A 20,643-nucleotide genomic window follows, 5' to 3' on the forward strand; every position below is an offset into this window, starting at 1 on the left:
CTTCATACGTGCAGTCCAGTGTCTGTCAGCGCAAAACCGCAGCAATAAAAATAATAATAAAAGTAAAAATATAAAAATACAAAAATGCACAATATATATAATAAAATAGAATCATATTGAAATTAACTAACTAAACAAACAATAGTGCAAATATTTAACCAAACAAAACACACACACATACACACACAAATGAAAAAAAAATAGTAAGAACACGACAGCCTAGAAACAGTAAAGAACTGTCTTTTTATTTTGTATACATATATACATATATATACACAATATAATTATATATATAGAGGGGTTTTTTTCCGACACGCCTTAACTTTGAAGGCCGCGTCTCTCCACTTCCGGTATTGTTCCCGCTTCCTGTCACCAGCTTCACGGCAGCTTCAGGTTACAACCCTCGCTGTGGGTCTTTCGCTCGTCGCCGCTGCTTGCTGCCGCCGCCGTTGAGCAGTTGTTTTCGGGACATTCGGCCATGCAGCAACTTTCCTCGTGGAAACAATGACTTCATCGTCGAGCATTTAGCGAGTTTTGAGTTGTTGAATACTTTGAAACCCCCCCCCCCCCCACCCCCACCCCCTCCTCTTTCCTCCTCTTTAAAGTGAGCTCAACCGTTGGACCTGTCAATCATGAGGAGCAGGAGCAACTCCGGCGTTAAGCTGGACAACTACGCCCGGATGGTGCAGCAGACGATCCTGAGGCACCAGGTGAGAGTTCGGTGTGTAAAGCTGAGTGTTGTTAAGAGGGACGTGACAGCGGAGGAGGCGCGAGCTCTGATGTGTTCATGCAGGAGGTGAAGTTCGTGCGCGTTACGTAATGCATCGGGTCTCTTTCACACGCGCGCGCGCACACACACACACACACACACACACACACACACACACACACACACACACACACCATTATGCTCTATTGGACTTTACATTTTTATTCTGGCCTTTTAAATTGAGTTTTATTTATTTACATGTATTTTTATTTATTGTTTGTTACCCTTTTATTCTGGCTTTTAATTGAGCTTTATTTATTATTTATTATGTATTGTGATTTCCATTTTTAATCAGGACTTTATTTATTTAACTTTAATATTATTTATTGTCTGTTACCTTTTTAATTTAGTCTGCCTTTTAAATAATCTTTATTTATTATTTACTGTACTTTACATTTTTTGTCAGGTCTTTAAAATTAGCTTTATTTATATTTATTTTAATTTATATTTTGTTACCCTTTTAATCTAGCTTTTATTTGAGCTTTATTTATTTATATTTGTTATTATTTATTGTATATTACACTTTTAGTCTGGCCTTTTTAAATTGAGCTTTATTTATATTTATTTCTTATTATTTATTGTATTACAACTCTAATATGTTATCTAATCATGTCACGATCGTCCTCGCCAAAATAATGGTGATTAAAATGACACTGAAACATGATGGATTCTGCAGGGTTTTTGAATTCACGATCATCCGGATTATGGAAATTAATTCCAGTTATTTATCGCACTCGAAATCCCTCATCGTCCCGTCCTTAAACTCTAAACATAACTGTGAAATCTGTCAAAGAAGCCGGACTAAAGAACATCAGTCCTCATCACACCGACAACTCAGAGTGGTCCTCACAGAGATAGAAGGACAACAAGGCTGGAGAGAAAACATATTACATGTATTCTATTTAAATGGAAGAAGGAGAAGAAGAAGAAGAAGAGGAGGACAAAGTTTGTGTGAGGTCACCTTTTTGAATCCGACCCAAAATGGCTGCCAGCCAGTGTTGAGCTCTCACTAATGACCAACATGTTCTCACTGGGAGCTGAGGCTGAACACTGAATCCATCCTCCTGCTCCTCTACCGCTCAATACACACACATCAGCACTTCACCGAGGAGGAGGAGGAGGAGGAGGAGGAGGAGGAGGAGGAGGGCCGACATGTCCACTCTCTCGTTGTGTGTTTGTGTGAACAATGAGGAAAGAGAGGAACCGACACAGAAGACGTTCTATTCCTGTTCCTCATCAGACTGCATAGTTTCACATTTCCTCATCGTCGTCTGTCTTTACGGCAGGAAGCTGCTCGGGGCTTATGGGTAATGTCGTTTTGGGGTCTGCGTGTCTCTCCCAGGACCCGGTCACCGGTCTCCTGCCGGGCAGCGAGGACCAGCCTCACTCGTGGGTCAGAGACAACGTCTACTGCGTCCTGTCTGTGTGGGCCCTCAGTCTGGCCTACAGGAAGAACGCAGACCGGGACGAGGACAAGGCCAAGGCCTACGAGCTGGAGCAGGTAGAGAGAGAGAGAGAGAGAGAGAGAGAGAGAGAGAGAGAGAGAGAGACAGAGTGTGTGTGTGTGTGTGTGTGTGTGTGTGAGAGAGAGAGAGAAAGTGAGAGAGATAGAGAGACAGACAGACAGAGAGATAAAGACAGACAGACAGAGAGAGAGAGAGACAGAAAGAGAGAGAGACAGAAAGTGAGAGAGAGACAGACAGAAAGTGAGAGAGAGAGACAGACAGAGAGATAAAGAGAGACAGAGAGAGAGAGACACACAGAGAGAGAGAGAGATAAAGACAGAGAGAGAGACAGTATACCTTCCTGTCCTTGGTGTCTCTCTGTGGTGTTAATCGTCTGTCTCTTCCTCAGAGTGTGGTGAAGCTGATGAGAGGAATCCTTCAGGGCATCATGAGGCAGGTACGTGTCTCACAGTAGTACACACCTACACCAGGTACTTCTACTCTCACTACTCGTCCACGTCTCCACGTGTGTGACCCGTCTCTGTGGACGGAGGTGTGGAGCAGCCGTTGAAGCCTCCTGTGTGGTTGTGTTGCAGCTGGATAAGGTGGAGAAGTTCAAGTACAGCAGGAGCACCTCAGACTCTCTGCACGCCAAGTACGACACCAGGACCTGCGCCCCGGTGGTGGGAGACGACGAGTGGGGACACCTGCAGGTGGACGCCACCTCCCTCTTCCTGCTGTTCGTCGCTCAGATGACGGCGTCCGGTAAATATACAGGACAGACGAGTGTGAGGGACGCTGACGGTACGGGGCTGTCTCATCACGTGTGTGAGGCAGGCGCTCCTAGAGCCAACGTCACAACGAACGTATTCATTTCAGTTCCATTTTATATATAGATATATATATATATAGAGATATATAGATATATATATATATATATATCTATATATAGATATATATATCGTACACGCGCTGGCCCTTTAAGTTTAGAGAAAGAAGAAGAAGAAGAAGTGTAGTTGTGTTGCAGCAGTGTGGTCATACATTTCTTCATTCTACTTCCATGAGTTCATAGACTGTTTATAAAGCACAGACCTGCACTAACTGTCTTTGTGTGTGTGTGTGTGTGTGTGTGTGTGTGTGTGTGTGTCTCAGGGCTCCACATCGTCTACACTCAGGATGAGGTGGACGTGGTTCAGAACCTGATGTTCTACATCGAGGCTGCGTACAGAGTAGCCGTACGTCGTCCTTCCTTGAACTCGTCTCTGTGGTCGTTCGCTGACTCTGGTTCACCTCTGTGTTCTGCTCCTTCTGCTCCCTCACAGGATTATGGGATGTGGGAGAGAGGAGACAAGACCAACCAGGGCATCACTGAGATCAACGCCAGCTCTATCGGCATGGCAAAGGTTAACACACACACACACACACACACACACACACACACACACACACACACACACAGCTGCTGGGTGTGGCCTTTAGGCTGACATTTAGCTGGACCTTGAGGAGGTCTCGGTGCTGAACGTGAACACAGCAGCTCCTGGTGGATACAGCGCTGCCATAGAGGCATTTTAAGATAAATGTGTTTTAATGTTGTGAAATATTAAAAACATGAATAATAAATAATAAATATCTGATTCTTGTGAGGAAGTTCTCACATAACAGGACGCTCACTGCCTCGACCCGCGGTGTTCAGGAGGTATCAGGTTCTCCTGACTCAGAAATAACACAGTACTGCAAGTACACACACACACACACACACACACACACACACACACACTCATACACACACACACTCACTCACACACACACACACTCTCATACACACACTCTCATACACACACACACTCACTCACACACACACACTCTCATACACACACACACACACACACACACACACACACACTCACACACACTCTCTCTCACTCACACACACACACACACACACACACACTGTCTCTCTCACACACACACACACACACACACTCTCAGACACACTCTCACACACACACACACACACACACACTCTCTCACACACACACACACACTTTAATTTGAGACTTTGGAGGAGGCGTCTCTGCAGGACATGCTCCAGTAATGACCTGTAGATATTAGTATTCATAAAAGTCAAACCGTGTGATTGTACTGTGTTTTATACTTCATAATACTGTGTTGTAATCTACAGTATGTGTACTGTGATGCAGAAGTATTTAGATACTTTGCTTGAAAAGTGTATGAATACTTTCAAGTCCTACATTCAAACTCTTCATCACTTCAAAGTACAAAAGTATTAGCATGAAAAAATGAAACTGCTAAAGTTAAGAAGAAGTACCTCAACGTTGTACACAGTACACAGTACTGGAGTAGCCGCGTTGTACTGCTGTCTCCACCGAGTCACGTGTCTCTACGTCCTCCAGGCGGCTCTGGAGGCTCTGGACGACCTGAACCTGTTCGGAGCCAAAGGAGGACCTGGGTCTGTGGTCCACGCTCTGGCTGACGACATCCAGCACTGCCAGGTACACACACACACACACACACACACACACACACACACACACACACACACACACACTGTGTTGTGACTGTGTTGTGATGAGTGTGGTATGTCCCGCCCTCACCAGTCCATCCTGACGTCCATGTTGCCCAGAGCCTCCATGTCTAAGGAGGTGGACGCCGGCGTCCTGGCCATCATCTCGTACCCGGCCTTCGCCGTGGACGACATCAGCATCGTCAACGCCACCAAGGAGGAGATCATCTCCAAGCTGCAGGTGCAGACGAGAGCGTTCGGCGGTCCAAAGATAGATACCGAGCCACGCCGGGTCGTACAGTGTGGTTCTGACGGACGCTTCCTCGTGCTTTTGCGCACTTTGAAAGGAATCGAACGCGCGTCGTTTTGAATGTTTCCTCGCTGACCTCCTGTCTCCTCTCTCCTCAGGGTCGGTACGGCTGCTGCAGGTTTCTCAGAGACGGACACAAGACGCCCAAAGAGGTAAACCGGCCGTGAAAAAAGTAGATCTGTTAAAAGCAGGAGATGCTGAGTAAATCGATGTTTTAGGACTTTGAGGACTACTTGTGAGCTGGACTTGATCCCAGTTTTCTGCGTCTTAAGTGACGGATGGATTCAGTCCAGTGTTCACTAAAGCGTCCTCTAAAATAGACTGTTATTCTAAGTGTCTGACATCATGTTTGGTAAAGGATCCCACGGAGACGCAGGAGGTCCTCCTTAACCTTTCACCCGATCCGTCTGTTTTGGTTCTGCGCGTCTCGCTCAGAGAAGTCTCCTTCTGTAATCGAGCATCGTGTCCAATTCCGCGTTCTGGGACAATACCGTTGTCCACAACGGCGCAAAGAAATATGTGAAAATAGGGTCCCATAAGTACAGAAGTTCCCCTTTTTAAATTGATCAAACGGTCCTTTTATACTTTGCATCTTGGGACATTTTTGGAGGATTTGCTAAAATAAAGAGGAAGTAGACAGTCTCATTGCCCTGTAGAGCGTCTTGTGTTGAGAGACCAGCGGGCGGGCTCGTGGTTCTACTGGGAGATGGGTCTCAAAGGGTCCAAACAGTACCTCTCGTCTTGATGTAAATGTTCCAGGATCCAAACCGGCTGTATTACGAGTCGGCGGAGCTGAAGCTGTTCGAGAACATCGAGTGCGAGTGGCCGCTGTTCTGGACCTACCTCATACTGGACGGCATCTTCATCAACAGCCCCGAGCAGGTAGCCCTCACCCGTACATCACGACATATATATATATATATACATATACATATATACATGTCTAGATACTCTTGTGTTTGTGATCCAGGTCCAGGAGTACCAGGAGGCTCTGGAGGGCATCCTGATCAAACAGAAAGACGGGATACGGCTGCTGCCGGAGCTCTACAGCGTCCCCCCGGACAAGGTGAGGCCTGTTGATGTGAAGCTGATGTTTTCTTATTGTTTCTGCTGTGATTTAACATCGTCACGTTGTTAACAGGTGGAGGAGGAGTACATGAACCCCCACTCTGTGGAGAGGGTCCCGCTGGGCAAATGTCCTCTGAAATGGGGACAGTCTCTGTACATCTTGGGGAACCTTCTGGCCGAGGTGAGCCGCGAAACACCGAATCCTCCTTCAGAGTTCTAACAACACGTTTTAATTCCTCTTTCATTCCGTCGTTTCTTGAAGGGGTTCCTCGCCCCCGGAGAGATCGACCCTCTGAACCGACGTTTCTCCACCGTCCCCAAGCCGGACGTGGTGGTTCAGGGTGAGTTCACGGGACAACCCGGCAAGCTTCTCGGGTTCCCGGGTCGGTCGTCCCCAAAAACCTTCTCTTTCCTCTCGCAGTGTCGGTTCTCGCGGAGACGGAGGAGATCAAAGAGCTGCTGCTGAAGAATGGCATCGACGTGGAGACCGTCGCCGACATCCACCCGATCCACGTGCAACCCTCCAGAGTCCTCAGCCACATCTACGCCAGACTCGGTACACCACCTCACAGAACGAGTTCTTCACGTCTCTCTCTCTCTGTCTCTGTCTCTGTCTCTCTCTGTGTCTCTGTCTCTCTCTCTTTGTCTCTCTCTCTTTGTCTCTGTCTCTCTCTCTTTGTCTCTGTCTCTGTGTGTCTCTCTCTCTCTCTGTTTCTGTGTGTCTCTCTGTGTCTCTGTGTCTCTCTCTCTGTCTCTCTCTGTCTCTGTGTCTCTCTCTCTTTGTCTCTCTCTCTTTGTCTTTGTCTGTCTGTCTCTCTCTTGCTCTCTCTCTCTTTGTCTCTCTCTGTCTGTGTCTCTGTGTCTCTTTGTCTCTGTGTCTCTCTCTCTCTCTCTCTCTCTCTCTCTGTGTCTCTCTCTCTCTGTGTCTGTGTCTCTCTCTCTCTGTGTCTCTCTCTGTGTCTCTCATTAATCCGGCTGCGTTCGCTCGCTCTGTCTTTTCCGTCTCAGGTCGTAACCCGAGGCTGGGTCTGACGGGACGTCCCTACAGGAGAATAGGAGTGCTGGGAACCTCCAAGTTCTACACCATCAGAAACACCATCTTCTCATTCACCCCTCAGGTCAGTGAGGAAAACCCCGTCATTCAGCCGCTAAAACCGAGCGCCGCCGAGCTGCATTAACCCGTTGTGATGAATCCCTGCAGTTCATCGACCATCAGCAGTTCTACTTGGCGCTGGACAACAAAATGATCGTGGAGATGTTGAGGACGGAGATCGCCTACCTCGCCTCCAGGTGGAGGATGACCGGGAGACCCACCGTCACTTTCCCCATTTCTCAGACTATGCTGAGTCAGTACACACACACACATGTCCACTAAGAGGAGGACAGAGCAGCATGCCTGCTTTATTTCGAATGGGAACTCTTGATTTATACGAAAATCACAAATTTTCAAAGTATTTCGTCGCGTTTGTGTTTTCAGCTGAGGACCACACAAACCTGGACCCGGCCGTGTTGGCCACACTGAGGAAGCTGCAGGACGGATATTATGGAGGAGCACGGTGAGCTTCTACTGATGAGGACTTGTCCCGCATACCGCTGCTGAGGGTTCAGGGGTTTTAACGATAGGAAGACGACACTAACACACAAAATACACACGGTCAATTTAAGGTTTTTAGATTAAATGTGAGGATTTTAAGGCCAAAAAATATGCAAATCAGTTCAAATTTTCCTATTAGAATTACTGTTCATCCAGAAAGTCTAGATGTGTAAGAAGATCAGTGAGTAATGTACCCTTTAATTTCACAATATTCAAGTTTTTTTCTCGTAAATTTACAAATTTTGACTTTTTTTTTTTTTTTTTTTTTTTTTTTTAGTACCTCCTCCCAAAAGATCCCAAAGCTCTGCGTTTTATTTAATTTTTTACTTACAATGGCCCTAATACTAATACTACTACTACTACTACTAATACTACTCAAAGGTTTCATGTGGTTGGATTTTGGAAATTTTGGGTTTATAACCACAGTATTTCTACTGTAAAGTGATTTCAGTTTGTGGACGTTTGTTCTTTTCCGTCTTTCTTGTCTTTCAACGTTCTTAAACAATGTCAAGAATTTTATATTTTATCTCTTCTACCTCCGTATTGCAAATGATTAGCCAGCGTTTATTGTATTTTTTTTTTTTTCCTCTCCAGGATCCAGACGGGGAAGCTGTCGGAGTTCTTAACCACTTCCTGTTTCGCTAACCTGAGCTTCCTGGACGGTAAGGGTTCCGGCAGCATGAGCCGCCGCGACGAAGAGTATGATGAGGGTGACGGCGATGGATACGTGCATGAGTTACGTTATGATGATGGTAAGAACAAACAACACAACAGATGGATGGATGGGGAGGAACGGTGACACCGGCGATGGAAAAACGAGTCTTTACACGACTGTTGGTTTTCCATCGCTGGTTTGACTTTTCCTCGTGGTATGTACTCCTAAAATACATACACGTCATACACTGTAGAGGTACAGGCAGGCAGAGTAGTTGTGCTTTGCCTATATGTACTGATAACACCATGATTAACCCACAAATACACTAACTCGGCTAACCTCTTATTTTGAAAATCCCCAAAAAAAGAATACATCTTTAAATACTACTTTTAACGTGGCGTTAGATAAAGTAACCCTTTGCAGGTTCTCATTAATCTCCATCACTGACCTTGTCCCCATCTTCTCTGTTGTGTGACGTCGGCCTTTTTAAACGTTTCTCAACCTTTGACCTGCGGACTCCTCGGCGGCCGCGTTGCTGTTAGAAATAGGATCACGGGCTGAGAAGGTCGAGAAACGATGCTCTGCAGATTGTAATGTTCTGTATCTATAAGGACATTAGCGGGTCTGGCATCATTGAACATGCATGTGTTCATTTGTGTTGTCTCACTACACAGGTTAAAGGAGTGTACAGTGTGTTGCCATGCAGATAAAGTTGTTTTTTTAATCATCCACTGCTGCTGCTGCCGCCCCAAAGCGCTACACATGTTCACTTAAAGCTGCAGCATGTCTTCATAACGGTTTTAACTGGCTTCTAAACAATTCAGTATGTTTGGCTGGGTACCATGAAGTATGCATGAGGAAACATGTTTTATGGGTTATTTGGGTGAAGAAACCTTTTTTTTTTTTTTTTTTAAATGTATGTTACTTGTTAAAATATGTTATGGAAGTAGAACTAGGAGAGCGCAGAACTTCACTACAACTGTTCCCATTAATTAATATTTATTTAATTTTATTGTTTATATTTTATTAAATTTTTTTGTATTTATTTTTTTGTATTTTATTATATATATATATATATATATATATATATATATTTTTTTTTTTGTTTTATTATTATTATTGATTTATTTATTGATTTATTTAAACATTTATTTACTTTTTTATGTTTTAATTTGATTTAATTTTATTTGAATTATATTTCTTATTATTTATATAAGTTTGATGACAATCCGGCCAGTAGTTTTCTTAAAAATCCTGTTGAAAAATCAAACCAAAAACTAGTAATAGTAATAACTTTTGAGATATTTAAATAACTCGGATGGTTTAGTTTAAGTGCTGGGTTCTGTGTGGACTCTACATGAAGGTGAGTTGAATCTATTGTAAACCTTTATTCTTTTCTCTGTGACTCGTTGTTTCTCTATTTATCTCCGTCTTCCATTCTTTTAATACCCCCCCCCCCCCCCCCCATCATCTCTCCTTTGTCCTCCTCCCCAGAGGCCGACGACCTCGCCCAGTACCTGGACCACCTGTTGGCTCACGCTGCCCCCAAGAAGCCCAAACAGCAGGCGGGGGGTCTGGGGAGGTTCAAGGCTCTGGCCACCAAAACCAAGGAGATGGTGTCTCTGATGAGCAAGGCTCAGCACCTCGACGTGCACAGTGAGCGGACCCGCCATTAAAATGAGTCCAAGCAGCACGTATCACCGCAGCGCTTTAGCTCCACTCTGTTTCCTTTTGTCCAGACGTCAACATGTACCTGCCCAACAAGCTGTTCCGCTCCCCTCAGCCCTCCCTCAACCTGAACCTCCCAGACTCCTCGGCGCCGCAGGAAACTCAGGTGTGTTTTCGTGTCTTTTTTAAAAAAAAATTTAATAAATGTCTCCACCACCGCTTTAACCGTCCTCCCCTTGTCCGCCAGGCTCCGCAGATGACGGTCACGTCAGAGAACGGCGTCCCCAGAGACGCCAGCGGCACCATCGACTACAAGGCTTTGGTCCAGCTGCTGAAGGACACGCAGAGCCTCCAGGACCAGGCCGACATCCTCTACATCCTCTTCAAAGACAAGTGAGCCGGTTCATAGAAGCAAACGCTCTTCAAATGTGAGCAGCATCGGCCAAGAGAACAGACGACGCTGCTCGCTCCTACTAGCTCAAGAGTCTATGCAAACTATATATATATAATATATATATATATATATACTAGCAGAGGTAGTATTGTGTTTTTAAGGTGGTAGCTTGTAGAACCAGAAGAAGAAGAAGATCATAATCCTCTGGCTCTTTTCTTCAGCATCAGGCGTTATTATTTTAGTGTATTTCTGTATCTTTACCACTTAGGCAACAAAACCACTGAAGTTAGGTTGAAGCAACAAAACCGCTAAAGTTAGGTTGAAGCGACAAAACCGCTGAAATTAGGTTGAAGCCACTAAACCGCTGAAGTTAGGTTGAAGCCACAAAACCGCTGAAGTTAGGTTGAAGCCACTAAACCGCTAGAGTTAGGTTGAAGCAACTAAACCACTGAAGTTAGGTTGAAGCAACAAAACCACTGAAGTTAGGTTGAAGCCACAAAACCGCTAAAGTTAGGTTGAAGCAACTAAACCGCTGAAGTTAGGTTGAAGCAACAAAACCACTGAAGTTAGGTTGAAGCAACAAAACCGCTGAAGTTAGGTTGAAGCAACAAAACCGCTGAAGTTAGGTTGAAGCAACAAAACCGCTGAAGTTAGGTTGAAGCAACAAAACCGCTGAAGTTAGGTTGAAGCAACAAAACCGCTGAAGTTAGGTTGAAGCCACAAAACCGCTGAAGTTAGGTTGAAGCCACTAAACCGCTGAAGTTAGGTTGAAGCCACAAAACCGCTGAAGTTAGGTTGAAGCAACTAAACCGCTGAAGTTAGGTTGAAGCAACAAAACCGCTAAAGTTAGGTTGAAGCAACAAAACCGCTGAAGTTAGGTTGAAGCAACAAAACCGCTGAAGTTAGGTTGAAGCCACAAAACCGCTGAAGTTAGGTTGAAGCAACAAAACCGCTGAAGTTAGGTTGAAGCAACAAAACCGCTGAAGTTAGGTTGAAGCCACAAAACCGCTGAAGTTAGGTTGAAGCAACTAAACCGCTGAAGTTAGGTTGAAGCAACAAAACCGCTAAAGTTAGGTTGAAGCAACAAAACCGCTGAAGTTAGGTTGAAGCCACAAAACCGCTGAAGTTAGGTTGAAGCAACAAAACCGCTGAAGTTAGGTTGAAGCAACAACAAAAAGAAGCTTTAATTGCTAACATCCACGTCTCTGATTAAAGTGATGATCTAATCGTACGTCTCTTCTCTCAGGGGGATGGACTGGGACACTCACCTGCAGGGCAAAGGCTCCACAGTGAGATCTCTGCTGTCAGACCTGTACGAGAAGGCTGGCGAGCTCAAACACTGGAGCCTCATCAGGATGATCTCCGGCATGCTGAAGAAGAAGGTGGAGGAGCTTGACGCGGTACGACACACACACACACACACACACACACACACACACACACACACACCTTCATGACGTTCAAACTTTAAAAAAACGACATTTTTGCTGCGGTCAAACAATAGTCCCCCCCCCACTCCCCGTCTGTCTCCTGATTGGCTGCGATCCCCCCGTAGGCCTGCTCTGATCTGCTGGCTCATCAGAAGCACCTGACGGTGGGTCTGCCCCCCGAGCCCCGAGAGAAAACCATCAGCGCCCCCATCCCTCCAGACCAGCTGGCGGCTCTCATCGACGAGGCCAGCGACAACAACATCAGCGTGGCCATACTCACTCAGGTGAGTCTCACCCTCCACCAGCACCTGAGGGGGGAGTTTGTCCTCCTGTCTCCCTCTCTAACCCCTCCCTCCCTGCTGCAGGAGATCATGGTGTACCTGGCTATGAGCATCAGGACTCAGCCCAGCCTGTTCAGCGAGATGTTCAGGCTCCGGATCGGTCTCATCATCCAGGTCATGGCCACCGAGCTGGCCCAGTCGCTCAACTGCTCAGGTGAGGGAGGACGGAGATGTTTGGTCCGTCAAGTGGCAGCACATTCGTTCTCCGTTTTCAACTGTGTGTGTGTGTGTGTGTGTGTGTGTGTGTGTGTGTGTGTGTGTGTGTGTGTAGGAGAGGAGGCCACAGAGAGTCTGATGAGTCTCGGTCCCTCCGAGCTGAAGAATCTCCTCCATCACATCCTCAGCGGGAAAGAGTTTGGCGTGCAGCGCAGCGGTCAGTCCACCCATCACCAAACGCCTTCATCACACACACACACACACACACACACACACACACACACACACATATTACTGTAAGCCCCTTCCCCCCTCCCTTCTTCTGTCTCCGCAGTCAGAGAGCTGGATGCCGGCGTCAGTCCTGCCATCTCCATCCATCACCTGGGGAACGTGGGCGCCACCAAGAGCGAGAGAGCCGGCATCAGCAAACTGAAGAGCGACATGAAGATGGTACAAACGGAGGAAAGAGTGGAAGTTAATGACAACACACAGTATCATTATATATACAACGCACGTCAGTATCGTGGTATTACCTCATGTGTTGTAGGAGTTTGACTTGCATTCGTACTGATCTCATCAAACGTGTGATGACGGGGAAGAGATTAAGGACGCTAGAGGCTCTTATTTTGAAAATATTGTGTATTTTCTTTGGCAAACGGACTCTTGTCTTTTCACAGCTGGAACACAGGTTGTCTGTGACGGATCCCAGTAAGGTGATGATGATGATGAGGTGGTAATTCACCTGGTTGATGCTGATGAGGGGACATAATTGAGGAGAATAATTCAGAATAACTGATGATTTGAGACGGTTTCGATGGCGAATGTAGATTTCAAACATCACGAGGTGGAAGTGAATGAATGAATGAGTGAATAGTTGAGATTGGGCTTTGGTCTTTAATGAGTCAGGAGAGCAGCTCTGTGATCTATTCACAGCCTGGTTTCTGTGTTGCAGGCGGAGCACAGGTTGTCCTTGACGGATCCATTTAAGGTGACGATCACAACAAGGAGTTCTGACAGAGTGCCGTCTCACAGCGAACACGGCTGTTCACTGACCGAAAATGACAACTTATTCTTCTGCATCTTCCTCTTCTGCTTCTTCTTCTGCAAAAATCTTCTTCTGAGTCTTCTTCTGAGTCTTCATCTTCTTCTGAGTCTTCTTCTTCAGCATCTTTTTCTTCTTCTACTTCTGCTTCTTCTTTTGCGTCTTCTTCTACTTCTCATTCTTCTTCATCTTCTTCTGAGTCTTCATCTTCTTCTGCTTCTTCTTCTTCTTCTTCATCTTCTGCTTTGTCTTCTGCTTCTTCATCTTCTTCTGAGTCTTCATCTGCTTCTTCTTCTTCTTCTTCTTCATCTTCTGCTTTGTCTTCTGCTTCTTCATCTTCTTCTGAGTCTTCATCTTCTTCTAAGTCTTCATCTTCGTCTGCTTCTTCTTCAGCGTCTTTTTCATCTTCTTCTTCTGGTTCTTCTTCTTCTTCTTCTTCTTCTTCATGTTAACTTGCGACCAGACAGATCATCACCACCAACAATGGTCCTCAATTGTCACTCTCTAAACTATCTTCTGTCTTTGATTTTACGTTCACTTGCTTCGTTTTTTGCTCATTGTGGACAACACGCCACCACCTCTCAAGTTCCGGCGGTCCCTCCTCTTCAGCGTTCCACGCCTAACGTTTTAACCGCTACGACCGACATAAGACGACGGTTTGGAAGCGGGACTTGAGACTTTGCGGCTGGTTGTCAACAAATAGTCCCATTTCATTGTGTGTGCTCTGTTGCAGATGGACCGCAGGGTGTCTTTGACCGACTCGGTCAAGGTGATGATGATGATGAAATTCATGAATGAGAGAGTCTGTAGAAGATAATTGCGGTGATTTTAATGCAAAGAAAGTAATAATCATGATCAAGTTTTAATTTGTACTGATGCAGAGGGATGTCAGGTTGTCTTTGATCAGAGCTGATCAAAAGGGTTGGACTCGTTGAATCGTAAATTATCCCTTAACTGTTAAATTTGTAGTTTTACATACATAAAAATACAATGCTGTGTTTTGTTTTTTGGGGTATGAACAGGTTTGTGTGACGTTTTTAATGCAGAGTGGATCTTATCTTATGTTATTTTTTTCAGCTCGACCAGTCACTGACCGCCACTCGCAAGGTGACGCCGACGTTTAAACGCCGTGTTTCTGGGTGTTAATTCATCGACGTTTGAGCCTCTAACGCCGTGCGGCTGATATATATAATATCTGTTGTTGATGATTATTCATTGTTAATAGAGCTGCAACTAACGGTTGTTTCCATTATCAATCTGCTGTTTCTTTTAATCTTGATTAATTGTTTTGTCAGAAAATATTTAAAATCTGGTATTTTGTCCAACCGATACCAAAATATATCCAATTTAAATTTTGGCATTTGTGCTCGATAAATTTAAACAGGTTTTCAAAATGGTGAATTTTCTGTTGGTCCATTAAATGGTAAGTTGTTTCAGCTGCACTATTAATTACATTTAGACAGATAAATAATTTAACATTCAACCTTTTAAGATGGATTTTTTTATTTTATTTTTTTTATTTTACCGGGGTTGATTCAGAAAAGTGTCCCAAAATTCATTTAAAATACAAAAATATTATTATTGTTGTTGCTCTAGTCCTTGAAATAAAACGGACACTCTCCATCTAGCGCTCTGTTAAATCGATGTTACGTAATGAATGATCAGTTTTTGTTTTCTAACCTCATTGCTATTATTTCCCATTATGATATTCATGCATGCGGTGACTAAGAAGCCAGACTCCTCTGGCTTTGCGGTTGTTTTGTTCTCGTCCACTTCCATTACCTGCCCGGTTTCCTGTTTATTCATTTTGTGCATCTTTTTTTTGTTTCTCTCCTTCTTTTTTTGCTCTTTTTCTGCCTCTCAGGGCGTTAGATCGCAGTCGCTGGACATAGAAACCTTTGAATCTGGGGTAAAGATTTGCTTATTAAATTTGAGTTGTGTAGGCTAAATCTGCTGCAGTTCAATACAAGCCAATACCTTCATCATTGAGGTCAGATTTGGAGTCTGCTTGTTTCATGTGGAAGAGGAAGAGGGCGCTGTTCTTCCACACAAACAAACTTTTTAATCTTTTTTTGTTTTTGTTGATTTTTCGCCAATTTAGAGGTACAGGCTGCAGTCCATAGAATCTCTGGACATCCCGGAATACATACCGGTCGCAAAGGACACCAGACAGGGCCAATGGCTGCGCAGGAGGCGTCTGGACGGAGCGTTGAACCGGGTCCCCGTCGGCTTCTACCAGAAAGTCTGGAGGATCCTGCAGAAGGTTCACACCAAACTGCTTTTACACAATGAGTGCATGTGCAAAGGCCTAGAAAAACAGTTTCAGCATTAAAGTGACCTGTGTACAGCAAAATATATTTGAGACGAATAAAAATCTGTTTTATTTCAGTCCCAAAGTGTTTTTACAAAAGAGACACGTTTGTGTTTCTTCTAAACCTAAACTGGTTTTGTTGTGTGAACCTAACGTTCATTTCGTTGCCTAAAACTAACTGTACGTAGTTTAGTTTGTTGCTTCAACCTAACTTTAATGGTTTTGTTGCTTCAACCTAACTTCAGTGGTTTTGTTGCTTCAACCTAACTTTAATGGTTTTGTTGCTTCAACCTAACGTTAATGGTTGCGTTGCTTCAACTTAACTTTAATGGTTTTGTTGCTTCAACCTAACGTTAATTGTTGCGTTGTTTCAACCTAACGTTAATGGTTGTGTTGCTTCAACCTAACTTTAGTGGTTTTGTTGCTTCAACCTAACGTTAATGGTTGCGTTGCTTCAACCTAACGTTAATGGTTGCGTTGCTTCAACCTAACTTTAATGGTTGTGTTGCTTCAACCTAACGTTAATGGTTGCGTTGCTTGACCACATTGTTTTTCAGTGCCACGGTTTGTCCATAGAAGGGTTCGTCCTTCCTTCATCAACCACTAGAGAGGTAAGAGATCCACTTGATTATCGTCCGATGTCAGTATCGTGACGTCTTAACCTTTGTGTAGTAGTGAACTCCTCATTCACTACTACACAGTAGTAGTTCACAGTCAAAGCAGCTCAGTTCACACAAGTTTCATGTTTAGATGCACATATTAGAATCGGTCCTGACTCACCACAGTGTGTGTTCAGCCAAATGAAAGATGTCAGACGGCGTCTCGTCTTTTTCCGTCTCAATTCCCCGCTCCAGATGACACCGAGAGAGATCAAATTCTCCGTCCACGTGGAGACGGTCCTGAACCGCGTCCCTCAGCCCGAGTACCGACAGCTGCTGGTGGAGGCCATCCTGGTGCTCACCATGCTGGCCGACGTGGACATCCCGAGCATCGGCTCCATCATCCACGTGGAGAAGATCGTCCATCTGGCCAACGACATGTTCCACAAGGATCAGGTGAGCGGGACGTCCAAAGAGACAAATCCAAAGGTAGTTGAGTGATGAAGTGAGTAAAGTGGGATTTCCTCCTCCAGAGGGACCTGGGAGCAGAGGAGCACATCCTGGAGCGGGACCCGTCCACGGGAGTGTGCCGGCTGCTGTACGACAGCGCCCCCAGTGGCCGCTTCGGGAGCATGACCTACCTCACCAAGGCCGTGGCGGTGTACGTGCAGGACTTCCTGCCCAGCGGGTCGTGTGCGGTGCAGTGAGAGGACGACCCCGTGAAACCACTCGGTAGTGAACAGGAAGTTAAAATAACCACTGCAGGCGCTGTAGCACTAATGCACATCTGGTTCTCTAGTTATGGACAGATTATGAGACAATTTGTTGTCTTTTTGTTTCTTTTCGGTCATGTTGCATCACTTTGTAGACATTTTGCATGCCTTTGTGGTCATTGTCCATGCCATTGTAGAGGTCTTCCGTCTCTTTTTGGCTGTTTTGCATCAGCTGTTGGTCTTTTTGTGTCCCTTGTTTGGATGTCTTGTGTCTCTTTTTGGCTGTTTTGCATCTCTCGGTGATAGAATTCCGTCTCCGCATCTCTTATTGGTCATGTTTTGCAATTTTCACATTTAGTTTTATAAAAATCTAAATAATTCTCATTACCTCGCATTAAAACATGTCACTTTACCTCCAGTCCTACATGCTGTATGGTGTATAAAATAACGAATATTACATAATAATAATAATCTATTGACTATTTATTTTACAGCTCTAAAATGATAATTAAAGGAAGCTAAAAAAGATGTCTTAAAGAGGACGCAGGTCTATTTGGGAGATTTCTTGAATGCCTTAATGTTGCCTTTGTAAAAGTGTGTGTGTGTGTGTGTGTGTGTGTGTGTGTGTGTGTGTGTGTGTGTGTGTGTGTGTGTGTGTGTGTGTGTGTGTGTGTGTGTGTGTGAGAAACTACGGGTGTTGATATATAAAAAACAACTTATCTTTTAACACAGAAAGAACTCTTATTGTGGAAATTAAAGCGTTTCAGCATAAAGTTATTTTTGTGATGAAATAAGGTTTTTTTATTAGTTTAATTGCAGTAAAACTTAAAGCCATTTACTCATATTTGACATCTTCTTGACACATTTTACCTTTAACTGTTTAATGCACAGCGGTCTGAAGGATTCAGTGTACAATAACCGGACTGATCGGTCATTGTGAGACGCTAGAAGATGTGATCGTTTGTAGTTCTCCAGGTGAGCTACAAACGATCATGGGCGAACGAGTGAGTCGCGTCTCTACGTAGTAATACACTGAAGAGAAAGGAAGCATTCGTTTCTCTGTCACTAGAGAACAGAATCCACTGAACCGTTGGATGGTTTTCTTGTTTTTGAGATTCATTCTGTAATAAAACTGAGAGAACAAATTGTTTCTGAGCAATTCTTTCATCCAGTCATAGTGTAAAGGTAGAATATGTAACTTTTCTGCATTAATATGTCTATAAACGACTAGATATATGTTTAATATTTTGTTACCCCAAGTGTTTCCAACAATTTTCAAGTTGCAGACATCTTTTAAATAAAAAGTTACATCTTGATTTCGATATTTTTTTTAAATCCCCTCAGAACTCAAAATATCAATATTACATAATCAAACGTTCTTTGAGCTGAAGCTTTCATTCAGTTTGGTCACAACTGCACAACGACGACAGAGTGAAAGTTCAAATGTTTTGTTTGCAGACGTGTTGAGGCCTCCAGCAGGTGGCGCTACATGTGCACAGATCTCGCTCTTACTCTAGCATCATTATGACTTCATGGGTTCAGGGCCGTCTTATCTGCTGTGTGAGGAGGTGTTACAACAACCTCAGCATAGTCAGAGAGAGACAAACTTTGATTTAGTCTGTGGACAATATCTCAAGTATTTACAAAAACACTGTATTGCCAGATTAGTTTTGCCGGTCTGTACCAAATATTTGTCATAAATAGGTTTTAAACATGTAGCTTTATAACTGTAATATCTATTAGAATTAAGTCTGTGCTCCATTTATTATATTTGCTGTTCTTAATTGCTAAATTGAATCTTGAGTCCATTGCTGCTGTTTTAAGGGACAACATGCAACTAAAGGTCTTTTGTACATCAAGCATTCAGAAGGTGGAGAAATGAAATGCCACTTCACACAAGCAACAACAACAAAAACATATCAAGGCTTCATAAAAATACAGAGCAACTATTAAAACAATATATTTTTATACATATCAGATATCACACTTGTCAATAATATCCGTGAAATTTGAAAATGTCCTTTTTCTTTTTGTTAAATGTATCGTACCTTGTTTTTCATCACTGCTGTAGCACTGCAGACGTCCCTGCTGTGGGACTAATACAGGTTCATGAAGTGTCTTCTAGATATGACAAATTGAAGATAACCAGTTAGCTTAAAAAAACAAACCAGAGGACAGCTGGGTGTTTATTGTCTCGTGAACAAACTTTTCAACTTGAGTCTCCAAAGCAAAGTTGAAAACAGAGAAGGAATGTTACAGATAACGCTCAGTATCAATGCTCTATTGTTGCCTTTTTACACATATTTTTGTAAAAACTTTATTGGTTACATGATGTTGTGTTGATGGTTTATTTTTGTCTAAAACAGTCACATTTTACAATATCTTTTAGAGGAAAAAAACAGAATTTTACATTCAAAGCCCCAATTTAAAAAAATAAAAGAAAGAAACTGCAGCATCCTGAGTGGTTCAGTCTCATTTCTACAAACACGTTTTCATCTTTGTGATAAATGTACAACAACTACTGCTACAAATAAATTGTCTTTGTTTACTTAAATGATCAAAACTCCAGGGGGGTGTGGACAGACGCAGAACCGGAGACATTTAAAATCAATATTAAAAAGTGAAATACATTACATCATGTTAAACTTTGAGACGTGGTGTTCAGAGTTCAAAGTTTACTGTTGTTAAACAGAGACCAAAATACATGACCATGGGAAAAGAAAAGCTATCAGACGGGAATAAACACAGACAAAGGCCTGGAAATATCGACTTGTAACGCTGATCACACACACACACACACACACACACACACATAAAAGTCCTCACTTAGGTCAAAAATAATTCAAATGTAGAACATAATGACCCAGTTTCCCAAAGATTTTTCAAAACACATTTTCTTTTGTTTCTCGTTTTATTTACTTTCAGTCTTCCATTAAGCTTGCAAACTGAATTATGTCATCGATAAGTGAAACCAGATGTGTTTAAAGTAATACTTCTGTATTTATTAGCAATGCTCGCGCTGTAACCTTAGACTTTGGTCCAGACTCGATATTTCAACAAAAAAGTTCCATCAAGTTTGGCTGAAACATTTGAGACTTTGACGATCATTACTCAATTTAGCACTAGCAACAAAAACCTTTTTATAAAAATGTTTGTGAATATTAACATTTTATAGCTACCTTCAGTGTGTTAGTTTACTTTGTAGCTTGTGGTGAATATAAAACTTCATGGATGCTAATCGCTAACGAACGTTAACCGTTAGCTGCTGCAGACGCTAATTCTGAGCTTGCTAACGTTAACGTTCCGACACAGAGGATGTAACATTGTCGGCTTCATTTATCTGTTAAATTATGACAACTTTAATGGTATTGTTAACTCTTTTCCATTTATACATCTATATGTATTACCGTGGTTGTGCAGGGGTTGTTTTTTTGTTTTGTTTTTTACATTTTTTAGCCCCCTGTCACCAAGGACAAAGAGGAAAATATTATTCATAGACTGATAAGATTGACCTCCGCAACAGCTGGAAGAATGTCTCTGAATGTTTCCTAGTTTATTAAACTGAATTTGTTCATGAGAGACAATGATTGAGATAATGTGTTACAGTGATAAAGAAGGAATGAG

At 43.4% G+C, this 20,643-nt stretch overlaps 1 protein-coding gene across 11 annotated transcripts; it reads left to right on the forward strand.

Moving 5' to 3' along the window:
• The first annotated feature begins 372 nt into the window (after window positions 1-372).
• On the forward strand, window positions 373-18,335 carry phka1a (phosphorylase kinase, alpha 1a (muscle)). 11 transcript variants are annotated; one of them, XM_068713228.1, is made up of 35 exons: window positions 373-710; window positions 2,112-2,270; window positions 2,624-2,671; window positions 2,811-2,979; window positions 3,367-3,449; window positions 3,537-3,617; window positions 4,629-4,727; window positions 4,833-4,979; window positions 5,147-5,200; window positions 5,808-5,930; window positions 6,019-6,114; window positions 6,190-6,297; window positions 6,379-6,457; window positions 6,538-6,672; window positions 7,125-7,234; window positions 7,318-7,462; window positions 7,594-7,672; window positions 8,305-8,462; window positions 9,860-10,021; window positions 10,105-10,199; window positions 10,281-10,426; window positions 11,674-11,827; window positions 11,983-12,141; window positions 12,223-12,352; window positions 12,470-12,571; window positions 12,689-12,804; window positions 13,032-13,067; window positions 13,307-13,342; window positions 14,130-14,165; window positions 14,474-14,503; window positions 15,261-15,305; window positions 15,498-15,659; window positions 16,265-16,318; window positions 16,562-16,762; window positions 16,840-18,335. In XM_068713228.1, the coding sequence occupies exons 1-35, from the start codon at window positions 633-635 to the stop codon at window positions 17,011-17,013; spliced, it is 3,789 nt and encodes a 1,262-aa protein (XP_068569329.1). In that variant the 5' UTR covers window positions 373-632; the 3' UTR covers window positions 17,014-18,335. The 11 variants fall into 11 exon arrangements, 9 of the variants coding, with proteins under 9 accessions (XP_068569329.1, XP_068569330.1, XP_068569331.1 ...); XM_068713229.1 differs by lacking the exon at window positions 14,130-14,165; XM_068713230.1 differs by lacking the exon at window positions 13,032-13,067.
• The last annotated feature ends 2,308 nt before the right edge of the window (window positions 18,336-20,643 follow it).

Source organism: Cebidichthys violaceus, unplaced genomic scaffold (genome assembly GCF_023349555.1).
Source record: "Cebidichthys violaceus isolate CVI_PGR_0920_01 unplaced genomic scaffold, fCebVio1.0.p SCAF_19, whole genome shotgun sequence".
NCBI lineage: Eukaryota > Metazoa > Chordata > Actinopteri > Perciformes > Stichaeidae > Cebidichthys > Cebidichthys violaceus.

What these genes read in the sequence shown, in the direction of transcription:
- phka1a (XM_068713228.1), top strand. Translation starts at nt 633, where the DNA reads ATGAGGAGCAGGAGCAACTCCGGCGTTAAGCTGGACAACTACGCCCGG. An exon ending in TCATCAACAGCCCCGAGCAG is followed by an intron (nt 5,931 to 6,018) that starts GTAGCCCTCACC and finishes TTTGTGATCCAG; the next exon opens with GTCCAGGAGTACCAGGAGGC. An exon ending in GCGTGGCCATACTCACTCAG is followed by an intron (nt 12,142 to 12,222) that starts GTGAGTCTCACC and finishes TCCCTGCTGCAG; the next exon opens with GAGATCATGGTGTACCTGGC.